The 24,782-nt window shown below is 39.5% G+C and overlaps 1 protein-coding gene across 1 annotated transcript in view; it reads right to left on the bottom strand.

Moving 5' to 3' along the window:
• Positions 1 to 24,782, bottom strand: part of Oatp26F (Organic anion transporting polypeptide 26F) — a 58,368-nt gene that overhangs the window by 21,777 nt on the left and 11,809 nt on the right. Inside the window, exon 2 of the mRNA XM_071585742.1 lies at positions 7,454 to 7,617. Coding sequence (XP_071441843.1) covers positions 7,454 to 7,591 — 138 coding nt within the window. The 5' untranslated portion in view covers positions 7,592 to 7,617. The remainder of the gene's footprint in view (positions 1 to 7,453; positions 7,618 to 24,782) is intronic.

Genomic DNA, 24,782 nt, shown 5'->3' with positions numbered 1-24,782 from the left:
CCCGTTTCCTTCTGCTTCTAATTGTTAACAACTGTTGTTAAACCGTATAAACAGCAGGGATAAGCAACCTGCAAATGCAAATAAATCTAATTGGAAGAAGGTACGTTTTCATCAATATGTCAGGAGATAAAAGATGAGTTGCCGGATAAAAGAGCACTTGAAAAATTATTTTCACACTTGGACCTCCTTTCTGTGGTTCGGTACACTACGAGTTGGTACTTGAAAGACCCCAGCAACTGATCCACCCTCCTCCCTTTGAAGATCCTCCACTATTTCGACCCTATCCCCTTGAATGTGTTTTGCCTTTTGTTTTTCCTTTTGAGCTCCCCAGAGCACCTTGGGCCCCCAATAACCTCGGGCACCTTATGGTGTCACGCACCCATCATATTTATCCGGATTGCTCTATTCGAGGGTGGGGAAGCATTTTCAAATTACGGCTCGACTGTAAATATAATAAGCGCCCGTGATAGATAAAGGGAATCACAGGATATCAAGGGGGATCAAGATGGTGCGGTGGCTCTCGTACTGGCTTCCCACCCAGAGGGCCTGGGTTCGAATGCCGGCGGCGTCGAATATCTTTCAGTGGTATCGCGATCCCTACTTGAGCTTCGTGGAGGGCACTTTGAGTGGGTACGCCGACCGTCCGGTTGGGACGTTAAGCTGCTGGCACCTTTCATTAAGAGTAGGCTAATGCCGACGCCAGGTTTCTTTCCACCCTTCATCCTTTCCTGTCCATCCCTAATGGCGCAAATGACCTTAGCTGTCAGTCGCCTACCCTAAGTACTACTACTATGGGAGATCAAGTCCAAGAACGAGTGTGTCGGTCGGTCGGAAGGTTGCCGAATTCTTGCAGTGAAAAGAGGGTCATTGGCGTCACCTTTGTCACCTATTTATAAACCTAGGAGGTATTAAAGGTGCAGCACCCATAAATCGTTTGACATAAAATGTTGCAAAAGTACATTATATGCTGATAAAGAAATCCTAAATTATGCACAGTCATTCAAATAATGACGAGACATTCCCCGATACACCACTTCCTCCTGAGAACGGTTACGCCACTGGATGCAGGAAATTATAATAATTAACAGTATTGTGCCTTAAACTCCGAGAACGCAATAATATCCAAAGGCCTCAAAACAACTGGCATCCGTGGTAAGCAAAGCCAATTTAGATTCTAAGTGATCATAAATTCTAAACCCGTACTGTTCCGATATTGTTAAAAACAATTAATTTTCCTTAATTATTCCCTTAAAATAGCCCTGAATGTACTTCTTCATTAACTACTTAGAGAATACCATTAACGCATACCAGACAACCTACCGACAGCGCACATCAGCCACGGGTGAGCAGAGCAAGCCAGATTATCGATGTGCAGGAAGTTCAAGACACTTTCATTTCAGATACTGACCACCGACTAAGCACGATCAGTGTTGTCATTAAGTTATCTATATTATCATTTAACGGAGAAAGAAAATCCAAGCCGCGGATCGAGATGACGTTTTGATAAAGCACGAAGAAAGAATCAAAGACTTTGCTTTTCCACAGCAAATTTAAATTCGTTTCCCCAGGAAACGCAAAGTCTGATTCTTTCTTCGTGCTTTACCACATCTTCGTGATTTCCACAAACTATCGGCCTCAACCATCTCTCTAATAGACGTTTTGATGGCCGACTTTTTGGATGATGGGATACTAAATGTTTTGCACCGTCAAATAAGAACGAATTCCTCACCTCAATTTATCCGCTAAATCGAGATGTAAGTAGCTTGAGGCACTTACATGCTGACTAGTAAAGATTAAGATAAGCGAACGACGAGCTAAATAAATATGCATACACATATGTGAACACATGAACAATTCCTTAATTTAAAGACATTCGGTAGCCACGTACCTATATTCTAGAGTCAATTTCTCAACGCTACTATTCTATTTACGATACTACAGGTATTTATAGTAGTTCGTTTACTTAAACTAAGACTTCTAATGAAAAAAAGATCTCCTAAAGCTTATCGCGACAAAACTTCACAGGATATTTATGTTGTTTGGAATGCTTTTTAAATCAATATATTTAGTTTTATTTTGCATGGCAGGGCCTGGGGTGTCGAGTTGATGTTTAAATTGCTGATAAAACTTGAAATGAGTTAAAATGACGTAAATAACAAATGCAATTTTAAGATGAAACCAGTCTGAACGAGAATGAAAGACGCAGTTATGGTAGAATCTAAAAAATTATAAAGAAGTATCGGGCGACTTCTATCCAGCGCTGTGAAGCACAAGAAATAAATAATGAGGGCACGAAGGTGAAATTAAATATTAATATAATTTAAAGAAATTAGTACGCCATAGGCCAAAAGGATCACGTTAAATCAACCAAAAGTTTCAGTTACGCCGCAGAGATCCCCACGTTATTTGTAACAATTTATTATCCGGTCAAATATGTTTACTAACGTTGAACTTACATCGTTGAAATCCGCTGCATTCACTTGATTGCTCTTCCCTTGGGTTGCACGAGTTCTAGAGAGCAAGTTCACCTCCTCCTCTGCTAATTCCATTGGATCCCAAGGAGTCACTGCCAGATCTAATTCACTTGAAACATTGCCTTTGGAATTCTTTGCGAAATCATCATACAACTATGAGTGGTCGAAAAATGTAATCACAGAAGAAGGCAAAACAGATCGCTTCATCTTTTCACGTGCTTGCCCACTCTAAACGAGACCAAGAAGCTTAATCAATGAATTTACTCAATAAAACTGCAAGCAGAAAGCAAGCGTCCATTCTGAATGTTAACTGATAGTCTACTTCATATACCTGTAGCCCTATCTCAACCGAGAAGCAAATATAATCACCAGAAATGGGAGATAAAATTAGATAGGAAATTTAATATTGCAGAATAACAGTCATATATGAAGGCTTAGACAGGAAAGGTGAGGTGCCCCAAAGAGAATATTTTCTCAGGGCAAATTTGAGAGAACAAAAATCGAAGGATGCTCATCTAACACCTCCCCAATTAGAGAAGGGTGTATGATGATAGATTAGCATCGTCAGCATTTTATGTCACGAAACGTAACCCAGGGGAAACTTTTTCTGATCTACTTCAAAGGTAATCACTTGCGCTGTACTTCATTGCGCCATCCAGTTTATATACGTACCATCGATAATGATAGACACATATCTGACATGACCACTTCGGTACTTGTATCACACATTCATCTACGGCTAAGACTGCAGCTCTTCACCGTGTCGACAGGCACGAGGAAATACCATAATTTTCTTCATCACTTGGAATTTATGGACGACCCTGGTACTCTAAATGAATACGTATCTGATTAAAGTTCAATCTTTATTTCTTCCACTGCGCTCATTCCAATGGCAATCTCAGTGTTGACACCGTGATCGAGGGTGTATGAGGACAACACAAAGCCAGACGGCATAGTACTGCAATGCCGTTGGAGCCTTTTATTATACGATTGCAACTTTTTTAGCAGTAATCTATTGGCTGACCACAGGTTTTTCAAGAAGCCTCTGCCACGGACAAGTCTGTTTTTCTAATGGAAAATATGGACCCCTAAAGAAGTTCTCCAAGGTCATGGAGTCTTGGCGTCCACTTTGTGAAAAATACAGGTATATACGTCTACAGTATGTTAAGAAGTAACACTCATTTCAAGTTTCTGGTGTCGCATAGTATGCCGGCAAAAAATTGGGTGATCTTAGTACACGAAGGCACTTCGTACGAGGAAACTTTCCGCTTCGCTCATGGCTACACCTAAGGGGTGGGAAGTGACAGCATACCATAATTATGAAGTTACTGAGCTCACATCATCATCAACATCTTCAGGTTGATATTGCGTTTATTTCGAACCGTTTTGCAGCGACCTTTGCAATTTTATGGTCACAATAATGGCACTTTAACATCTGCAAAAACTCGGAATGTTGGTAATTTTGAATCTACCTGATTATTTATTGAGCACTGATTTCGGCTACGGACCAGAGTGTCTCGGTTTTAAATACTACTTGATTTCCATCCGAATACCACGATTTGAAGGATGCCAAAACCTGGCGGGAAATAGTACGTTGGAGATAAATCATTACATACCCACAAACTGGGAGGGTGTGAGGATGAGGAGGGTACGAGGGTACGGAGATGAGACAAGAAATCCAGTCAGAACGTGTAAAAAACGACTTTTGCACGAACTTTTCATGCCATCACCTCGAAGTCACGTTCGGATGAAATGACCTACATCCAGGAATCCAAAACATAAACCCATAGAACGGGAAAGTATCCCTCAGCCCCATACCATCCACACGGGGATAACTCGAAAAACTCAGGGATTGGGTTGGTGCGTGCGGTGGTAAGAGTAATTTTCCCATCCTAAGCCCCAGAGCTCGAATCCAGATTAGGGCAAGAATTATTTAGTGGTATTCCGGCCTTCACTTCTTGCCATGTGAGGTACACCAGCCGCCGGATGTGACTTCGTAATCGAGTATCCCTCGGCGTCTTCCATCAAGAGTAGGCTGAACCCAGGGCTGGGTTCCTCTCCCCCCTATCCCTATTCCTTGAAAAGTCTCTCTTCCCCAAATAGCTCATCTATCCCTACTGGCGCTAACAATGTCCTCACTGCCGGTCGCCTACCCTATTACTAGTGCAACTACTTAAAAAAACACAAAGATCTGAGAGAGTGATCATTTTTTATCAAAGTCTAATTAACTCAATATCAGTATGCCATAAACATTGGGATGGTCTACTTCTGATTTAAATGCCAATTTCACGTCCGCTGTTATCCGTTAAAATGAATGACATTACTCATCCACCGTCACAGGAAAAATGTCACGGGCCGCAGGCTAGGCGGCAGCTCCAAGACAAAGTGGGTGAAAGTGAGGAAAAAAACAATGATTTTTTTCCAGATAGCAACATATATAACATATATCGCAAGTGACAGGACAATGAAATGAACAGTACTTTTACGAACAATTTTTATGAATGCTCCGAAAACATATTAAAATTAAAGGAAAATACCAAGAAAATATTTTCCGGAGGAAATAAGGCGATAATGAAGTAAGACAACTTAACAAAAGGGATGAGTGGTTGCGGTGACGTTGTGTTTTCCTAGTATTACAAAAATAAAGTTAACTATACGAAGGTGACATTCTAAGAGGCAGAGGTTTGGGTGCTCAAGAAAATTCAATACGGAGGTTGCTGGCCCTAAGCTCTTTCCTAATTGACCATAATAATGAATTAAATCGTAGGAGTGTAACGAAGAACTTGGGTTTGAAATGAGAAACACATGTATATTCAATCGGTAACGTTCACAGCAAACTGAATTAAAATAACACTTATATTTAGTTTAACCACAAAAAATATGAGACCATAAACATGGAATAGACAAATTGTATCATTATTCTAAATGAACCAATTCGATGCAACTTATAAAAAAGGGAATATAAAAGAGCAAGTTATGTAATTCAATCAATAAATATATACATATATATATATATATATATATATATATATATATATATATATATATATATATATAGTATTTCACGGATACTGCTATTCTAAATAATTTATATATATATATGTATATATATATATATGCATATATAATATTTTTATTAGGTAATCTACCGGTTAAGGTAGGTTTTTGGATGGACACAGCTACTAAATAAAACATTTTGTGACCCCTAACAAAATCCAAAATCCAGCATCCTACTCTATATCAGGTCCCTCCATCTCTGAATTGGACAGCAACAAACAATATAGAAACACATAAAAAGATCACTCACACGTTATTTCTTGATCATTTCGACGGAATTCTGCTCCGTCTTCATTGGAAGATAGAAGTAATCATATATATAGTATATATATATACATATATATATATATATATATATATATATATATATATATATATATATATATATATATTTATTTATTTATTTATTTTTATATAAATTATTTAGAATAGCAGTATCCGTGAAATACTTATGGTAAAATTAAATATAACATCTTGGAGCAAAATTTAAATTTACGAGATAATAAACGAAACCGATATTAACATATGCGATAGAGAAGAGAGTAGATACGATAAGGGCATGACGGAAATAAAATCCCAGGGAAATGAAATATCTCAGAACTAGATAGAGGAAAACATTACACGAAAGAATACCTAACCCATAAACCAGAAGTATGGAATACAGGACAGCGGATGGGTCAGAAAAGGTAAAAGAATGTGGGACAAACGTTGGATATGGGATGGAAGAAACGAAATTGGAAAAAAGGGGCTAGAGATGAATATGCTGAAAACAGTAAGAAATCAGTATGAAGACCATTAAAATGAAATAATTTTTGAAAATTTGGTTCCGAATTTAATGATAGGTAGACTAGGCCATGTTTTATAATCAAAAAGTAAATATTACGGACGACAGCTCACCGAAAAGAATAATGTGAGGCTAAGGAATAAAAGTCAATCGGAAGGATGGCATTTACATTACTTTAAAGAATTTTAAAATATTAATTTTTAAACTGTAATGTTCTCGAATGGAATGAACCACTCGGGTTACTAAAGTAGACTAAATTGGAGTGTTGCGAGTATATCACCAAACCAGTAGGCATTTACGAAAATTCCGTCTCTCGTACCTAACGTATTTCACCAGAGCTGAAGTAAAAACCGAAACGGTAATTCAAATTGTAACAAATTATCACGTGGGTTTCATTGGGTGGAAACCATTGTGGAAAATCTTCTATTAAACTCTTTTCATTTTCATTTCATTTTCTTCATAAGCTATATATCTGTGCCCAGCTTCTTCGTTTTTCCTAATCATCACTACAATATTGAGGCCAAAATTTCTACCTGGGGAGTTGAAAAAACCTATAGATGTAAAAAAATAAAAGAAAATTAACAACTTAAAGTTGGCGTTCCTATCTCAGAGCAACAATCCAATTTTACGGGTCCTCTAAAATCAAGTGTTAAATGGAATATTAAACTTTAAAATTCGTATTCTGCATAATGTAGGCAAGCGACAAGTGTTGCACCATGTATGATCATGATCACACTGTACGTTCAAATTACAAGGACGTGTACACTGTAGCTTTGAGAAATGAACCCCTAGTCGTTGGTCTATTTAATGAAATTAAAACTAGTCACTAATTGAAAACTATTTTCGTTCGGGGTGACTAGTACAATTACTTTTCCCGTTGCTGCCGTTATACCATAAAACTTGGATTGGTTTTATTTTATTGTAGGCCCGGGGTCCCAACATCCGTCGTCGCGCGGCCTGGAATTGGCTCATGGGTTGACATGATTATGAAGATGTAAGCGACGCACTTTGTCTTTCCAGAGGGGATATGCTCGCGTAATCCGAAAGATGCGGGGAGGAAGTGTCCTCACTGAGGAGGTCGCGTAGGGAGTTTGTGCAGTGGGTTTCATCGCGTGGAGGTCGTGTTGAGTTTTCTTACCTTGTAGATGACCGAGGGTCGCAGTTCCATCGTTATCCTTTCGCCTCCGTCCGCGAACGCCTGGTTCACGTGGCCATCGAAGCTCCGCCTCCTCCCATCGCTTGCACCTGCGACGTCCCCAGACACCGAGTCTCTCATGGCTTACCGCTATCCTTCGCGTCTTCCTGTCGTGGAGAGAGAGAGAAAAAAAGGAGAATGGGTAAACAAAAAAGTTAATGTTCACTCGGCTGGAGCACGAATACAAACAAATGGGGATCATGAATCGGTTGAATCCCTGCCGTTGCCTAATAATACATTACAACAACTTCAAATTCACGCATATCTTTTGGTAGTGGAGGATACGTCTTTGGGATTGCCATAATTTCCAAAAAATAAATGGTGAAAAGTGCCGGGGGTATATCTTCATGAGGGTTGTATAGACCGTACCACTAGAGCACGATTTAATATCTGGGATATTAAACCGCGCTCTGGAATCTTGTTATTGAGCCATTAAATGAAAATAAAGTTACATAGTTACCTAGGAAACGCATTGACGCATTTGTCAACAAACATTCCGCAATTTCCGCTTCCTTATTGTTGTATTGGTATATGTTTACCACATGTTTATTATCATGAGCGACATAGTTGACATCAAAAGATATCTCATGCTCGTGATCTTTTTTGATAACGTGATGTGAGGGTGAGGATAACTGGGAAATCCACAACGGGAAATGGGGTGCATGAAGTCAATGAAGACGATGCGGGAATCGGAAGTGCATGCAGAGGCTCGTAACGAAATCAGTCTTCCCAGTCGACAGCCAAAGGAACTTGAAATTTTGAGATCTTCCTCAATAGCTACATCGCGGGAGATGAAGGAGCCTTCTTCAAGGACATGCTCACTTCTTCACATAGGTTTGTCAAATTAACATTTTAGGTACAAGATTTGACTCACCCTCATTTAGAATGGTGAATTTTACTGGTCCTCAAAATTAGCTCACTTAAGTTTCCAATATCCCCAAAAATTAAGTCTGTGCAATATTGCCAACCATCACCAAAGATCCTAAGGTTCCGCGAAAGCTGCCGTTCTCATTTTTCAATTTCCAAATAGATATATTTTTCTCGTGGGTTTGCTTCAATTAAGAACTAATACTTCCTTCGAAAATAGCGGTTTAAGTGAAACATAACAGCGGAATCAGAATGGAACAGGGCAATGGAGCATTTCAGGAAGGGTAGTAAGGATTGAATAGGGCGGATATGACTAGTTTATCTTCGGTTTTAGCATTATTTGAGAGTGATATCAGTTTTTAATATGAAAATTGACTTACGTCCCAACTTCTAAAGTATCTGGAGTTTTTTTACATTCTCCCTTTCATATTTTTCAGTCATTTAACGCGATAAGTTTCCGTCGAACTGGGGTTTTCGTGGAAATCACTTCAAGGGAAAGTTCTTTTTTCTATCTTTCCTAGCCGTAGAATCAGTGCCGAAATAAAATGTCTGAAATGTGATTTGAAGAAAATGGCAATGAAGAAGAGAAGAGAATATGGAGGAAGTTTAATTTCCTTCAGTTTTAATATTGAACTAATGCTTTTACTCCAGCGGATTTCCCATCTCGAATTATACAATGCAGTGTGCCACCTCGAAAATCTTATTTTATCAGGTTTTATTGGGCGAAAATGAAATTATCAAGTCGTCTTGGTGCTCGTCTTTTATCCAAATATGATCTATTTGGATCATATTTCGTACCACCTAAAAACGTGGAGTAACACACAGCGAAAGCGATCACTACGCCATCCCCTCATTGCTTCAACTTTTTTGCGTAATCCCTTGCCATTCCCAACGGAATGATTTGAGCGAAGGAGGGCGTCAACACGTTGCCGGCAGTCAACACACTCGCTCGGAACCCAGCGCCGCCGCCTATGGCACCCGGATGCCCTTGACCCCCCTCGATCGTCCGAAAGAGTGCGGGTAGGAGGAGGTTGGGGGCGGGGTGGGTAAGAGGAGGGGGAGATAGGTCTGAATCATCCATTCAACGCTCGTTTGGCATTTCTAATTCTCACATCAGTTGTCAGTCAAAAGAAAAACTTCTCGTGCGGTGGGAGAGGTTCCCCTTAAATGACTCCAAGACCGAGGGTGAGGGCGAGTGGGCGGGGCAGGAGGGGGGGTGTTACGTACTCGAATCATCGTCACTATCTTCCCCTACTTCCACCTACGCCTCTACTTGAGGAAACTAAACTCTCGCCCCGTGATCGTCTCTGAAGATGTCATTTCCTCCAGCTGCACGGCCTCATACCCATTCGCCGGGTGTAATCACACTTGCGTGAGTGCCGGGGGAAAATTGTCCCTCCACGCCACCCCCGTCGGCTCCTCCCCGGCCCGCCCCACGCAGAGCCAGGCGACCCGACACCGCCGTCGGCAGGATTGAATGGGCGCGTGCCTCCCTCCCTATTCGTTGCAACCTCCGCCGAAACCCTGGGGGGGGGGGGGATGTGCGGCTGGCGCGCGACATGGGACACCCGGGATACCTCAACCACCACTAGGGAGGGAGTATTTATTCAATTTCCACCCGCTTCGCGCCTGATCACAGAAAAATCTCCCGATCGCCGAGGACCAACAATGTCCATAACCCGCTCGAAGCTGAGGCCTGCTCCTCGGGAACATCATGAGGAGGTGGAAATTAAGTACTCAGGAACGTTCAGCATTTCTGAAAGAGAAAACGCCAAGAAACATGAACGAAGGTTTTTTTATGAGGTGAATCGTTTAAAGGATGTGACAACTTATCTGATCTATTTCCTGCAGAAAATTGGAACATCTGGAGCTCTTCGCAGGGTACGGAAATTCGTCACGCACGGTACGTTATTTATTCAGGCATTCGTGCCGATCGTTGCGATCTCAATCGCCGCATTTTGTTCCAGAGCTAACATTACCTCAAGGTATATAAAGAGAAGATGAAAGTCTTGGAAAGCTCCTTGATGGCGAGAACTATTAAAAATTAAACTGGAACATTCTGCTGAGTTTTACTGGTAAGCTTTGTTTCCTGAACTATTGCCCTATTCAGGTCCTCGCTATTTTTTCCTTGCCGAAACAGTTCAACATACACCTTTCTCCTCCCTCCACCGGGAGCTTAATTCTTCCTTGCAGGATTCTCCTCACCAAGCTCTTCTCTGCTCCCAACCCACACTACTGTTTCTTTCTTTTTTAGCTCTCCCCTTTCCTAGATTCTTTTTTCCATCATTTGCAATACCCATAAAAGCCTCCAGCATGCTCCAGCATGCTCCAATACATATGCTCATCCACTTGCTTCAAACATTGGTTTATGGGACAAACAAGGCTACGCTCCACATTGAAGTCTGCACTTAATATGGAATTCCATTTTTTAAACCTTATACGTATAAATAATGTAAAAATAATATGAAAATTTAATATTGTGTGCTATATTAGGCATATAATCTGTAATTTCCTTCTATGTCAAAAGATAGATATTTGACTAACTTGAATAATGAGGCTTACAATTAAATTTCCATTTCCTCAGCCAGCGATTGCAATCACCATATTTCTCTTTAGGTTGGACCATTAGAAAATATTATTTAGCAAGAAGTTTTAAAATAACTATGCCACCTAAAAATATTTTTGGTCAAAACAACACAATATAAATATAAAACCGATTATTCAATTTGGCAAATAAAAATGCACGAATGGCTGTACTTTACAGAATGTAGTGAAACTTTATTTATGAAAATCATTACATGCTCTATAACTTGCGAGCCTTGCGAGCATATAAACTATTTACTATATAAAAAGTGTTTTAGACTGGGTTTCCCATTTCTCCGAGGGTCTATTTTATAGCCAGAACAACCCTGGTGGAGCCCTTCATCAAAATAAGCAGAATGCTGCGGCATAATGTCATGTTTCCTACACCTCGACACTAAGGTTAAGCCCAACTTCCGTTCTCAGATAATAGTGATATCTTTTCGCAGCCGTAATTAAATTCAGCGGAGCATATATTTTGAAGCGAAGGGACGAAGTGAGAAGACTTAATTAAGATACTCTGGCCTTCATTCTTCCAGAGATTTACTGATCCTGCCAACGAACAATGCAACGCAACCTGTTGATTTACTTTCGCAGATATCACGTCAGGTTTTCCTAATATTTTGAATGCTTTCAAATGAATAATTTTTAGCCAATAAATGTAATTGAATAATAAATTTCATACCCATTAGGTAAAATCGCAAAGAAGAGTTTTATTTGTGCTTTCACGCGAAACTTCCATGACCTGGAACCACTGTTAATGTGGAGTTGTCTCATTAAGTTATCAACTGTGAAATATCATAACATTATTTGAAGGTGTTAACACATGTATACATCTTGTAAGAAGCCTATTTTAAAATTGTTTCAGTATAACTCTCTTCGTCCTTTGCTTGGAAGTATCGCAAACATTTCTGTGCCACCGAAAAATATATCAAAGCCATTAAAAGGTTCATGAAAACTCATTTTCGGAAAATTGTCACCTCCCTACCGTTCCCCAGTTGCAATCCTTCATTCTCACTCTGTCTATCCTTATTCTATAACCCTTTTGCTGCTCTAGTAAGTGAATGTCTCATTTGCGAGAAGTCTTTTTTCTTCGTTTAATACTTATGGCTTCAAATGTTTCCTTTTCTTTCAACTCGTTAAAAATTCAGTGATCGTCTCCGCTAGAATAATCTAAATATAAATTATTCTTCACGACAAATAAAAATCAGCAACTACTTAATACCACGGAAAATTGGAAAAAATAAGAAGGTTAGAATTAATTACTGCCACCTGCGGTATCTATAATTCTCTAATCACCGCTAGGAAGTCTAATTCCTTTACCTTTGAGGTCCTCCATGACGTTCTAGCAGATTAAAAACATCGCATTTGGGGTTAAGCTGATATCTCTAGAGGTTAATCGGGGTTGAACATTGTACCCAACGGGACCCCATGCTGACTTTCCGTAATACAGAGAAACATTTAACACGTACTTCCAGAGAATAAATATTCCATTAATGCACTTATGTCATTGATAGACCACTTCCTCTTCCTGCACTGTGGTTTATGCTACCAAATTCATTTCACATATAGGAACCACCATTTGGAAATAGTTAACACACCGCCTTTCCTCCTCGAAGGACATCCGTCGTGAACTAAGCATCGTCCAGCCGGCCATCACACAGCCTGGAATTGACTTACCAGAACTCGAGGTCAAACACCAAGCTGGAAATATTGAATTGAATACCCATTGTCGCCAACGAAGTTTGGCATGGTGGGACTCAAGACATAGAACCAACGCTGAGGGATAGCGAGGCACTCTCCTCCCCGTACCCACGCTTCGGTATTAGATGGGGCATAATGGCCCCAATCTCGCCTCACTTCAAAGCAAGATGAATTAAATTAAAAAATAAATGGGTCTCATGCGAAGGGCTGTAGTGATTCCTACTTTGAATTCGAATGCAGTGTCGCTGCGGTCGACCAATCGGGGTCAGCGATCCCACGCCTTTGATTGGAGAGCGCTACATTTACATGAGAATTACCATTTGATATTTACTGCCGCCGCTCTTGGAACGCTTCGAGTCAGATGCAAGACACAGAAGAGTAATTTATCGACGCCGGCCGAGACAGAATGCAAGGCGTTTGCAAAGGCGCTCGGCAAGAATGACGGATCCACGGGGAGGATAGGGGGAAGCTAAAGGGCATGGGTAAAGTCCGAATAAGTCCAAGAACGCTTTTAAAATAATAACAAATAACAAAGTAGTAATAAATTTTAAGCATCTTGGTTTTAAAAATATTTTTAACATTCTAATAATTAAAAATGAATAATATCAGGGGAATAAAAAATTGGCAAAAGTAAAAAATACTTCAGGTAATAATTCTTAGCTAAAACTCTTTTGATATGAGACTCGCAGATCCGCTACAAACTTTTCTTTTCAATCAATGATTACCTGATTTTAGGACCCGCCCTTTTTGAAAGAGGAAATCGTATAGGAAGGACTTAAGCTTGAAGACGTTACTTCAGGCATCAAAAAAGGATTTCGATAATATATCCGAGTTTGGCATCCCTTTAATGTAGCTTCAGGCTGCGAGTGATGTTCATTATATTTCCACATATATATGTTCCATACTTCCGCCGGCCCCGGTGGCGGCGGGGTAACGTCCTCGTCTACCATTCCAAGGGTCGCGGGTTCGATTCCCGCCTGGGTGTTTCCCTCCATCTAGGGCTTGGGTGTTTGTAAATGTGACATTGTTATCGTTGTTAATAGTTCGATGTAAAGGCCTAAATGTGCTGTTTTCGGACTTATACTAAATAAATAAATATTATTCCGGGGCTCTTATTCCGACGTTTGGACGTCCGTTGACCTGACTAATAATACAATAAGATACCTTTTTCTATAATTTCCAATTAACGAGAACCCGAGGGAAGTAGTTCCATATTAACCCCATGGACACAATTACAGCAATCAAAGCCTATGTTTCGCTCCATTCTGGAATTCCCCAGGAAGCCATAGGCGTCGTAGGGAAGGGAGTTGTCACCCACACTTCCGCTGTGAAGCGGGCGATTTCACGAGCTGTCGGACTTCGTGCTAAGTGGGCCCCCTAAGCCTACCGAATCAATCTCACGGCAGATGAATACCGTTTTGATGACATCCGACTAATTGTCTCCGGTGGTATGGATGAAACTTTACCCTAGGCTCTCCCGTCTGTACACTTACTAAAGCCCCCCGGATTACGGATTAAGTATGGATATTAACAAATTAGAATCGATGAAATTGATTTTTTAAATTCTCAATTATCCTTTGTTTATTTATGTTGTTCATTACATTGCTATTTTTATAATTTTCGACGATAGCAAAAATATAATTACTAACTGGAAAGAAATTTTTTCAATGCATCCTCCTCTTGGTTATATTCTTCACACAAGTTATTTTATTTATTTATTCTTAAAATATATTTAGCATCGATCCGAAAACAGCACTATTTAGCTCTTCCATCGGACTATTGAAATGATAGAATATATACGTGAACTCGGTTCATAAAAATCCTCTCTCTCACGGGTGAAAGAGAAAGATTCATTTATTTGGAAAGTCAACAACAAGCACAACGTCAAAAACAAATCGAAATCAACTAACGACGTGAGAATGAATGGATAATGGTGAACCGTTTGTGCTCAGCCGGAATACGATTCATCAAGCGCTCCTCCCAAGTCCCATCATCTTCGATCCACATTATCTTTCGACACACATACGTACGCCCTAACCGGATGAAGGAAATATTTAAAATTTCCAAGGAGCGAGCTCTCATAATACACACGCGCGCGCACACACACTCACACACACACACACACACACACATACTGAATCCCTCTCGTTTTCATTCGGAAACACTCCCCAACCCCCACGCACACACCGCTACCCCCCATGACCCTCATATATTAAGGGCGGAGGGATGGAGGGAAATAAAATCTCCCATGAATAATCCCCTTTTGGGTGGGAAAAATAAACAGGAGGAGAGCGACGGGAGGGATTTATAGACACGACGTGGAGAGGGAAACGGAAGGGGTGATCGTGAAGATCCTCCCGTCTGCACACCACCCCCACCTCCGAGGGCCAATGGAAGGAAAGTGAAATTAAGAGAAGCTAAGGAGACTGGGGATTGTGAGAGGGGCAGACCGGCGTTCGTGGGGGAGCACCGGAAAGGGCTTCAATGGGCGTGGGTGGGAGTCCGTTCTAAGCCATTAAAAGGTCCACCAAGTGAAGGGTATGCCGCGTCCATGGCCATGGGGGAGGGAGAGGTCGGGGGGTTAGAGAAAGGGAGGTGTCATTTATTGGGGGCTGGGGGAAGGGTGGGGGCATGGGAAGACTGCTCAGGCATTGAATGAGGGTTTTAGGAAGGGAGGACAAGCATACGGATAAGAGAGCCGGGCCGTGAATGCGGAGAGGAAGACGCTTCCGGAGAGATATCGCCTTGGACGGCCCTGCACCGGGGTTGTAACCTTGAGGGGGGGGGGCAGTGCGGCGAAGGATTCGTGCATCTTTCTCCCACCGGGAGGGGGGACGAAGGGTTTGAACGGGGGAGGCCGAAGGGTCTCCAGGGGCCTCCCGACTGAGGCGAACGTGCGTCTTATCTTCGAAATGTCGTCTCGTTCGGTGAGGGGCTACCATTTAACGTCTCTTTTACCGCAACTCGTTCCGCACGACACCTTGCGTAAAGCTAGTAGCTTGATAGGGACCCTTGCTTGCTAGTGGATAAAAATTGAAAAATTTTAACGTATTTGGATTGTAAATTTTGGAAAAATTTAATGAAAAGAAATTTTTTTTTCAAATCAAGATGGAGATTTCGTTATGTCCTTCCTGAAATTGACTCTACAAGCAAATTAATCCTTCCTTCTCTTTCCATTGGTCCCGCTAGAGTCATGGTAATTTATGACTAGTCTAAACTTGCCTACTTGTCATAATTAGGGGCAAACGCATATAAGAATAACTCGTTTTAATTGCGGTGACAAATCGATAGACACTCGCCTCCATAGGGAACAATATGGTCAATTTTTACAGGTAGCTATGATTCGACCTCGGAACTTTATGTTTACATTAAGGTCGACGCTTAATTTCAATTCCAATGGTTAAATTAATTCCGAAAACTGTGGCCGCATGCGACTTTGGATATTAAAAACGAAAAATATCAAAGGAGCATATTTTAAATGTGCATTTCCGGTGATGATGCCTATTAGAAAACACGTCGCCATAAATACGCATCAAACGTTTGCCTGATTCAATTCCCGCATGCCTGCACTCGACGGATCCCCTCCCACCGGACACCCCAGCGGCGGGACGATTGAGGATGCGTCCACGTAGAGGTCGCTTCTTTAAGGCCCCACATCGAGATAAAGAGAGAGGGGCGGTGAGATACCCGGGGCGAGGGTGGCGGCGGACAGCCTGCCTGCCGCCGCGGCCGAAATTCTACAGATATCGCCTCGGGGTCAGAATTCGAGATTAGAAAAACTCCGGGGGCGTTGCTCGCACGTTTTACTCGGAAGCCAGTGCTCGCTTCCTCTCCGTGAGTCGCCCACCGCGTACTGATCCAAAAGTTGTCCAACCTGCGGCTATAACACTGGACGTCGTGTATTGTCCGACTATGCTCGAGGAAACGGGATGGATTTCCCTTCAAGGCATGAGACAAGCGAAGACAATATTGAAGAAAAAATAAACTACAAATTCACATGTTTCATTTTCACTAATCGTTATCAACGTCACTGAAATATTAAGTCTTCATTTTCTCTTGCAAATTGATCTGTGGCGTTGAAATCTACAGGTGCAAATAGAATAACGCTTAAATATTATACAAAATACATTATCTCGGATGGAGATGGAGAAATATCGGTAATTTTTGTTGATACTACTAACCACGCAATATAGATTTAAATAAGATAGAAATAAAAAAAGGTGGAACGAGGTATTTTTTTAAGTGAGCCGTGACAAAGAATACCAACCAAAAGATCTCTTAAAAGAACCTAACTCCTAAATTGTTTAGTGCTTAATAATTGCAGCTCTTTTCAAAATATCAATTTCCACGGGTAAAATTTAATTTGATAATGTTTAATATTTTCTGAAATTCAACCAGAAGGGTCACCGGATCACAAAACAATGCCCGGTCCCAATGTAGGTCAGTAGATTAATGAATTCAAAAATTACATTAGTTGTCGCTTTCTAAAGTCAGGGAATTACATGCTAATGAATATAGGGTGGTTCTGAAGTTTAAAAGTAATCATAATGACCTGCCTGACACTTGAACACCCAGATACAAATATCATACTCACAAATCACAAAATCTAGGAAAACAAAAATGTGTCTGTGTCAGCTACGCCATAAATTGACACGGAGTGATGCCGCTACCAATTTTTACAGTTAAATTAATATTTTATCTTTCCAAACTCTACACCAATTATGTGGTATTAAAACGGACAGTCAGGTCAAAATTAATTGCAAGCTTAGGTGCTGTAAAATATTGGTGAAAAGGTTATGTTTAAATGTTTTTCGAAACAAAAGAAGTTAAAACTTTTTTCACTTTCAACATCATATCGCCTTAGCCATACGTTTTGCCTTTTTTGGACACAGGAAAATTGCCTATGGTTTTTATTGAGGTATCCATCTTTGTTTCCATTTTTTGGTTAATTATCCAAGTAAGTATGTTAGGTACGTGAGATATTAGGCGCAATATTTTGTATTTTTTCGCAAAAATCTGCTCTTTGTTTCTTTGGTATGGAAATAATCACACTCTTCTCGAAGTCCTCAGGTAGTTTTTCCTATCTTAGCTGTCTTTGATAGTTCCAAAGAGGGTATATTACGCTTTGACCCCAAGTAACTTGATTATTTCTCCTTTCTTTTGTCGACCCCTGGTGCTTCCAAGTCTTTCAGGGTTCTGTAAAATCACTTTTCAGAATTTTCGGACCCCGTTCGCCATCTTCTATTAAGATTTCTTCTTTATTATGCCCCTCTTAAGTGGTTTTGTCCCTGTAACACTATGTCCATGTATTCCTTCCATCACCTCCCAAAGCCTACATAGTCTGTAAGTATATTGCACGTATGCTATTAGTAACCTTGACAATTTTACACAAAAACGCTAACACGACACATTATTATACTATGCAAAAGAACTTGAATAAAATTTAAACTCGCTTGAAAATTGTCCGAAATGGTTCATTTTCGCTGAACACCTACTTAAACTGAAGACTTCCTTAAATGGAAACTAAGGAAACGGTACTCAGAGAAAAGGCAATGTTCTAGAAGTCAAAATGTTCATTGCCTTCATTAAGCAGGAGTAAAGCAGCCGCGACTGCAATTCTTAGGATATTACACTGCCATATATTTCTTCATCAGGAGAAAACCATGATGTAAGCGCTCAAAAATTTGCATTTATTCTCTTCACATGTTCGCCGGATTTATTTACATGTGAACATTTTAATTAAAGATTAATATTCAAATGGTTTTTAATGCTATTTTTTACACACCATTAAGGACCATAAATATGGAGAAATAATTTCTCTGGCTTCGTGAGATTTTTTTCTTTTAAAAATTTTCCCTTGCCCTGCCTGATTACTTCTCTTTTCTTCGAACTCATGTAAAATAGAGTTCTTATATTATAATCATAGCTGACGCTTCCCATTTTTTTCCAATTATTCTGCAAATTAATGTTTCAACCCATAGAGCACTAGCCTCTAGTGCGACGTTATATTATCTTCATTGCTCCCATGAAGTTCCTTCGTAAACGACGCTCCACTGTGGTATATCTTGGATTTGAATAAACATTGGTCTTGATTTCTTCATGCAAGGGAGCAAGATAATTATGATTTCAACCCCGACGCTCTCGACTTCGGTAGTTCACACGATGTTCAGGCTCGGTTATTTTCCGCAAACAAGGTTCGCAAGACGAACCGCTCCATGTCGTAATTGGGGAACGGGTGACCCTAAAATCTTCATTCTGCCCAAATATTTGCCTTCATTAAGGGATCCAACAAATTTTCATTAGATGGCACGCTCTTAATTAGTATTCCCTACGAGTATAATCTCAATCCTTGGATAGTTACATCTCTTAATCCTCGGAATGTTGTGCATTAAACGTTAATGATAAAATAAAATGAGAAAATTTCGGATCGTCTATTCCTCTGAAGTAAGAGATTTTCGAATGTTGATAACAAAAATCCTTTTAAAAATGCAAAATAAAATTATAACTGCAAATAAAATATGTCATGTAAAAATTTTATCCATTGTTATGAAAGGGAATTCCAATTCTCGTGGACGGACCCCCGTTACTCCGGTCGGGGCTCCACCTAAAATAAAAAAAGTTTAAACCAAAATACTCAACTAATCTGTTGCGAAATATCCGCTACAAGCCAAACCACAGCAATAAAATGACTAATATTTAAAACGTTTTGCACGACTTCAACTATCACTTTGTATTCCAGGTCGAATAAAAATAAATCACGATCTTAATGTTGAGGGAAATGAACAATAGTTAATGGACAATTATCTTCAAACCGCCAAATGGGCAAGGAAAGCCATCTAGACTTAAATAATAGAACTAGCCCTCACGTTATCAATGCGCCACTTCCATCTTAACTTGTCATTGCTCTCTATGCCTCGTTTATCAAGCCGATGAGGTCCGTAAAGTACACAAAAGTAAATATTGATGGCATTTAAAGGAAGTAAGATAATACAAATTTAAAACATATGACGACCGTCAATCTATCACCTGAGCGAGCACGATATGTACACTGAGATAAACCGAGATGATTAAAAAGACTTTCCGAGAAATGATCTGAGTTTTTCCCAGGAAGAAATGAAGCAAAAAATTAATAAGATCCTGTAATAGTGGTAATACAGCCTTCAGATGCTACGAAAGTTTAGGTAAGATAGATATCGGTAAAATTGTCTAACGAAGATCCATACCAGAAAATAATTTTCACTCAAGGCAGGGTCCGAAGTGATACTATCCGGTTTATTGGCGAGGGCGTTAGCCACCGAGCTAATCGGTGCCCCTTAAAAGATTTGCCTTGCTTTGATGATTATAGGTTATTTACCAAAACTACGCGGGGCCATGAACACACGAGTTTTCACTAGAGTGGATATAATATTCTTAGCAAAATCGAGGTGCCTTATTAAGAAAGACATGCTAATAGGCACGCAGAATTTTACCGAAATTAACTATTACATTTTATTCAAATTGATTTAAAATAATAAATTTATTTAAATCAGTTATAAATAAAAACCGGAGGATGTCTTCTGATATTATTCCGCATACCATTATTTAGTTTTCGTTTTTACTTGTTTAAAAACAAAAACGCCGTTATTTTAAAAGTTTTCACCACTAGGCTCTTAAGGGCGAGATTAACTAAGAATTAATTTCACGAGTTACTGCCGAGCTAATTAGTGGCTCACCGACAATTAATTCATACCATTAAAGCATTAATGTCTTCCCGAGAAACCGCAAGCAAAATCAGGGAGAGGCCCTCTATACCCTGATCGGTTTTGAATTTCATACCCTAAGGCAAATAGGGATAGAAATACCCATTCACCCTATCAACACCTTCATTCGGGTGGCAGTACGAGCACTGAAAGATAACAGCTGGTTAACTAAACACCAGCTTTCTTCCTCGTGATACTGCTTTTACCTTCTTAAATCATAAAGCTTACAAAACACAGCCTACTTCATGGATAACTTTAAATTATATGAAATATTTCACAAACTTTCACATCTCACTTCAACAATTGAAAATTATACAGTTACGTCAAACTACAACCGATTGAAATTCCAAAATCGCATAATAATTTCATATCTATATATTTTTTCTCTAAGAGTAATTTTATCATTTTTCGGGAAATTGTTTCCAAAAGAAACTGTTTAACTGTACATATGTATACACAGATTTAGAAAAAATTCAATTGACCGATAAAAAAATGGATGTTTCTTTTTCTATAGATTGATTTAAAAACCATTTTGATCAATCGAATGCTCACATTTTGCTACATGTTTTTTTTCTCAGCGTCACATAGGTGCGATTCGGGTCGGGACAATCGCCCTCAATAAATCATTGTGAAACCTGGAAAATGACAATGCGAGTCTACAGTTTAATGCCATTTTACGAGGCTCGAGTTTACATTGGAGATAGATAGGGGGATATTTCGTTCGTCGAGGTTATCACGAACAAGCCAACCCCATCTTACGTGCTATTTTTTTTAGCTTTTCATCTCCTGGAGGGAAAAAATACATGCTTTAAGACATTAGCAAATCGTCCCAAAAACTAATTATTAATTCTAGAAAAATCCAACTGTCGAAAAAAAGTTACTAGATTCTTTAATGGCATGGAACATTACTCAATGCATTAGTCAACGTAAAAACCTCAATTTTTCGACTCCGCTCTCTGTGAATATGCCTGTACCTATAGAACAACATTTGGCTTTGAAGAGACTAATTACTTATTTTGTAAAGTAGATATTTTGAGAACACGGAGGCTAATTTTTTATATTTTCTTATACAAATCTCTCTGAAGATTTTTCGGATGGCTGTTTCGGTATCTGGGGGAAACGGGCTCCTGGATACCATTCTGCGAACCTGACAGATCTTTCAATGGCATAAGGAGCAGTGTGAAGCACATTTACATTGAATACATGTCGATTCCAAAGCGGGGACTTCTCTCTATAATTCCTGCTTCATCTAATCTAATCCTGTCTCTCCCGCTGCTAACCCAAGATCAATTTAGATCACGAATTTAGTTGAGATTGATTTTTGAACTCTACTCTCTAGGAAGATCTATGAAGGCTGTTTTTTCAGTCAAAAGGAAGGCAAGGAGGTCAACAGTGCTGCTTGGGAGGTTGCAGGAAATTGAGAGGTAGGAGTGGTTCTCAAAACAGTTATTTTAAGATTCAAGTCGCAAAAATCACGCCTAAATTTGTTTCATTGGAAACGAAAACATTATTTCGATAATACGGTCATGGATTTCGATAATATAGTAGAATTTAAAAGTATTTCTAAACACAAACAAGGTGAAAAAATTCTACGTGGGAATTATATTAGCCCGCTGCGCAGCTGTCCGAGGATAGAAGTACGTACCTGCTCTCTCTCTCTCCACTCCACGTTTTCCACACACGCATGTTAGACCAAGTTTCTAAAACTGCCTCTCGTGACAAAAGGAGATACGTACGCTCGGAAAAAAAATACGGCAACTGTGAACGTTAGCGCGAATTGAATATCAAAACGAACCTTTCAAAGAAATCTCACTAAGGTATGTTTCACCCTTTGTAGTCGTAGTATCTATTAAAAACCCTTTAACATCAGCTTACGGTGTTTAATGACTTGAAGCACGTGATTTGTTAGGAGTGTGCAGTAAAGCCGGGAAAATGACCTGCGAGTCATTCGACCCGCAATGATCACGGGAGCGTGAAAGCATTCACAGTGGAGGAAGAACGGAATCTGCACTGTGGAGATTTTTTGTTTTGAAATGTTCAAGGAAAATAGGAGCCTGTCGGTTAAATAACTGGAAAAAGAGGCATTGAACGAATTCGCAAAAATATATGAGAACATTTAATAATTAAAAGAAGGTCCTTCTGGGTAACTTAAGATTATTACTTACATGATCTATTAGAAAATATCATGGCTGTACTTCATGGAACTCAATGATCCACCCCGTTTCAACATCAATTAATTCTTAAATAGGATATAATTTATTTCATCGTAAGTTCTGGATAAAGGCACCGATGGGGCCTTCCAAGGCATTGGCCAGTGAACAAAGGTCTCATTTACGAATAAGCTAAACTACACTGCACGTTTAAATGGTAAAATGTATCATTCCAGTGATACAAATATACTTTAAATCTTCCATAAAAAAGTTTTTAAACTAGAACAATTATATGGTGTACCGGGGACGCAATTTACGTAGTAGTAATGGTGTAATTATTGCTTTCAGGAATTTGATTGGCAAAATTTTATAAGCATTTGCGATACTCGAAAGAATTAGATTGCAGTAAAGTTACTGGTGATTAAGGGTAGCCTTTGTAAAGGCTACCTTCAGTAATTAATCAGTGAGGTTCCAATACAAAAAGTACACAACAAAATGGGGTGATCAACTTTTTCAAAGCGTAATACCTAACCAGATAAATTACCTATACTTAAGAGTTTTACTTGAATTCAGTCTCATACTTGCTAATAAATTGGCACCCCATAAAAATGTCCAAGGTTCTTTAATAATCTTGTGTGAATACTATGGTTTTAAACAAAATGCAGATCGATTTAAAACGACAGAAGAATGATCTACCAAACACGCGATAAATTATGCCAAAACGTTCGGGAATAATAAGAAAGTACGCATTGCACCGGCTTTGAAGAATCGGTCGAGTTTTACTAAACGCGCATAACCCAATTAACACTCGACGCTTTAAATACATAAATTAAACGAAAGGTTTACAAGTGCCACAAGCAAGCAAGAAAATTGGCAGGCCAAACACCCTTAAGTGATGCTTTAGTTTTTAAAGTGACTGAACCAGAATGTGTGTTGTTCATTTTTCTGATTTTTTATTTGTACCCATGGAATATGGAGATCTAAAAACTTTTGAATAATTTATAAATTTCATATGGGTCGAGTTATTTGGCGTAGGAATATTACCTCGAAAATTTGCGCATCTTAAATATTGCGTTGGATCTGGTGAATGAGGGTACAAGTGAAACTTAAAATACATGATAAATCTCTTTGAGCAAATTTATACGAAAGGCCACAAATGAGAGTTAATTTAAAATAAAATGAGATTAACCATCTACGCCTTTAAGTAAAAAACTAAATTCAAACATTCATACCTGAACTAGGAGCATATCTTCGAATTTCAGTGAAGCCTATATACCTGTACATTACAAATACGATCATGAACAGTCCCAGTGAGGACATCGACTACGTAGATGCGCACTTCGCGGGGATAGAGCTAATTACTTGAAAACCACTCGCGCTCCAGATCCCACGCGACAAAGAGCGGAGAGTTCTGACGTCATTTCCACGTTATCCTGCGTATTCTGACCCATTGCCGAGCATTTTTTTTTTTAAACAGGGGGCATCCCACTGTTTTCCCCTCTGTTTGAAACACCCGCCGTCTCATTCGAAATAACGACTGCTCCCTCGGTGACGCATCTTGTGATCAAAATTCCCTTGAAAATATTCACGTGATAATGGAATGAAATTCTTTCAGGAATTATCAGGCAACACATATTTGTGAAATTTACAGGGATTAATTCCTAGACGAGGCTACAGCAGCGCTTCGCGCTGACCTACCTCACAATATCTATCTCAATTTCTTGAGATAATGCCCCCTCTCAATTAAATTAAATGAGGCATACGTGTTGCATCTTCACTTATTTTCTATCATTACGGTCTTTAATAAACTATTACGCCTAATTAAATGCCTGGAAAGTGATTTTACTCATCTTCTTGCGCCATATGGAGACCTTAATTTAATCACTCATTGAATCACTAATCATTATGTCCATGTGCCCATTTTCTGTTGCCATCTTTCTCCTCATCTCTGTAATCGCTTCTACACTCATGTCAGTTTTCGGTTTCGTACACGAGACAGCAGCAAACACTCATTACGAATAAATCAATTTTTGACACGTTTCTGATGCCCATCCAAATTTTATTTGCCTTTATCATTTTTCAGGTAAAATTAATTGATTTTACTATTTTTTACGACGCGTAATGTCAATGATTTTCCCTAAAATATGTTATGTGCCCAGGGAGAGCAGGAAATTCTATATAATGCTAATCCACTCGAATTATTAAGAGCCTCGTATCTCCCTCGGTAATGTA

Source organism: Hetaerina americana, unplaced genomic scaffold, assembly GCF_022747635.1.
Source record: "Hetaerina americana unplaced genomic scaffold, ioHetAmer1.1.p SCAF_2, whole genome shotgun sequence".
In the NCBI taxonomy this organism is placed as follows: Eukaryota; Metazoa; Arthropoda; class Insecta; order Odonata; family Calopterygidae; genus Hetaerina; species Hetaerina americana.
This window is presented reverse-complemented; position numbering and strand designations above follow the sequence as displayed.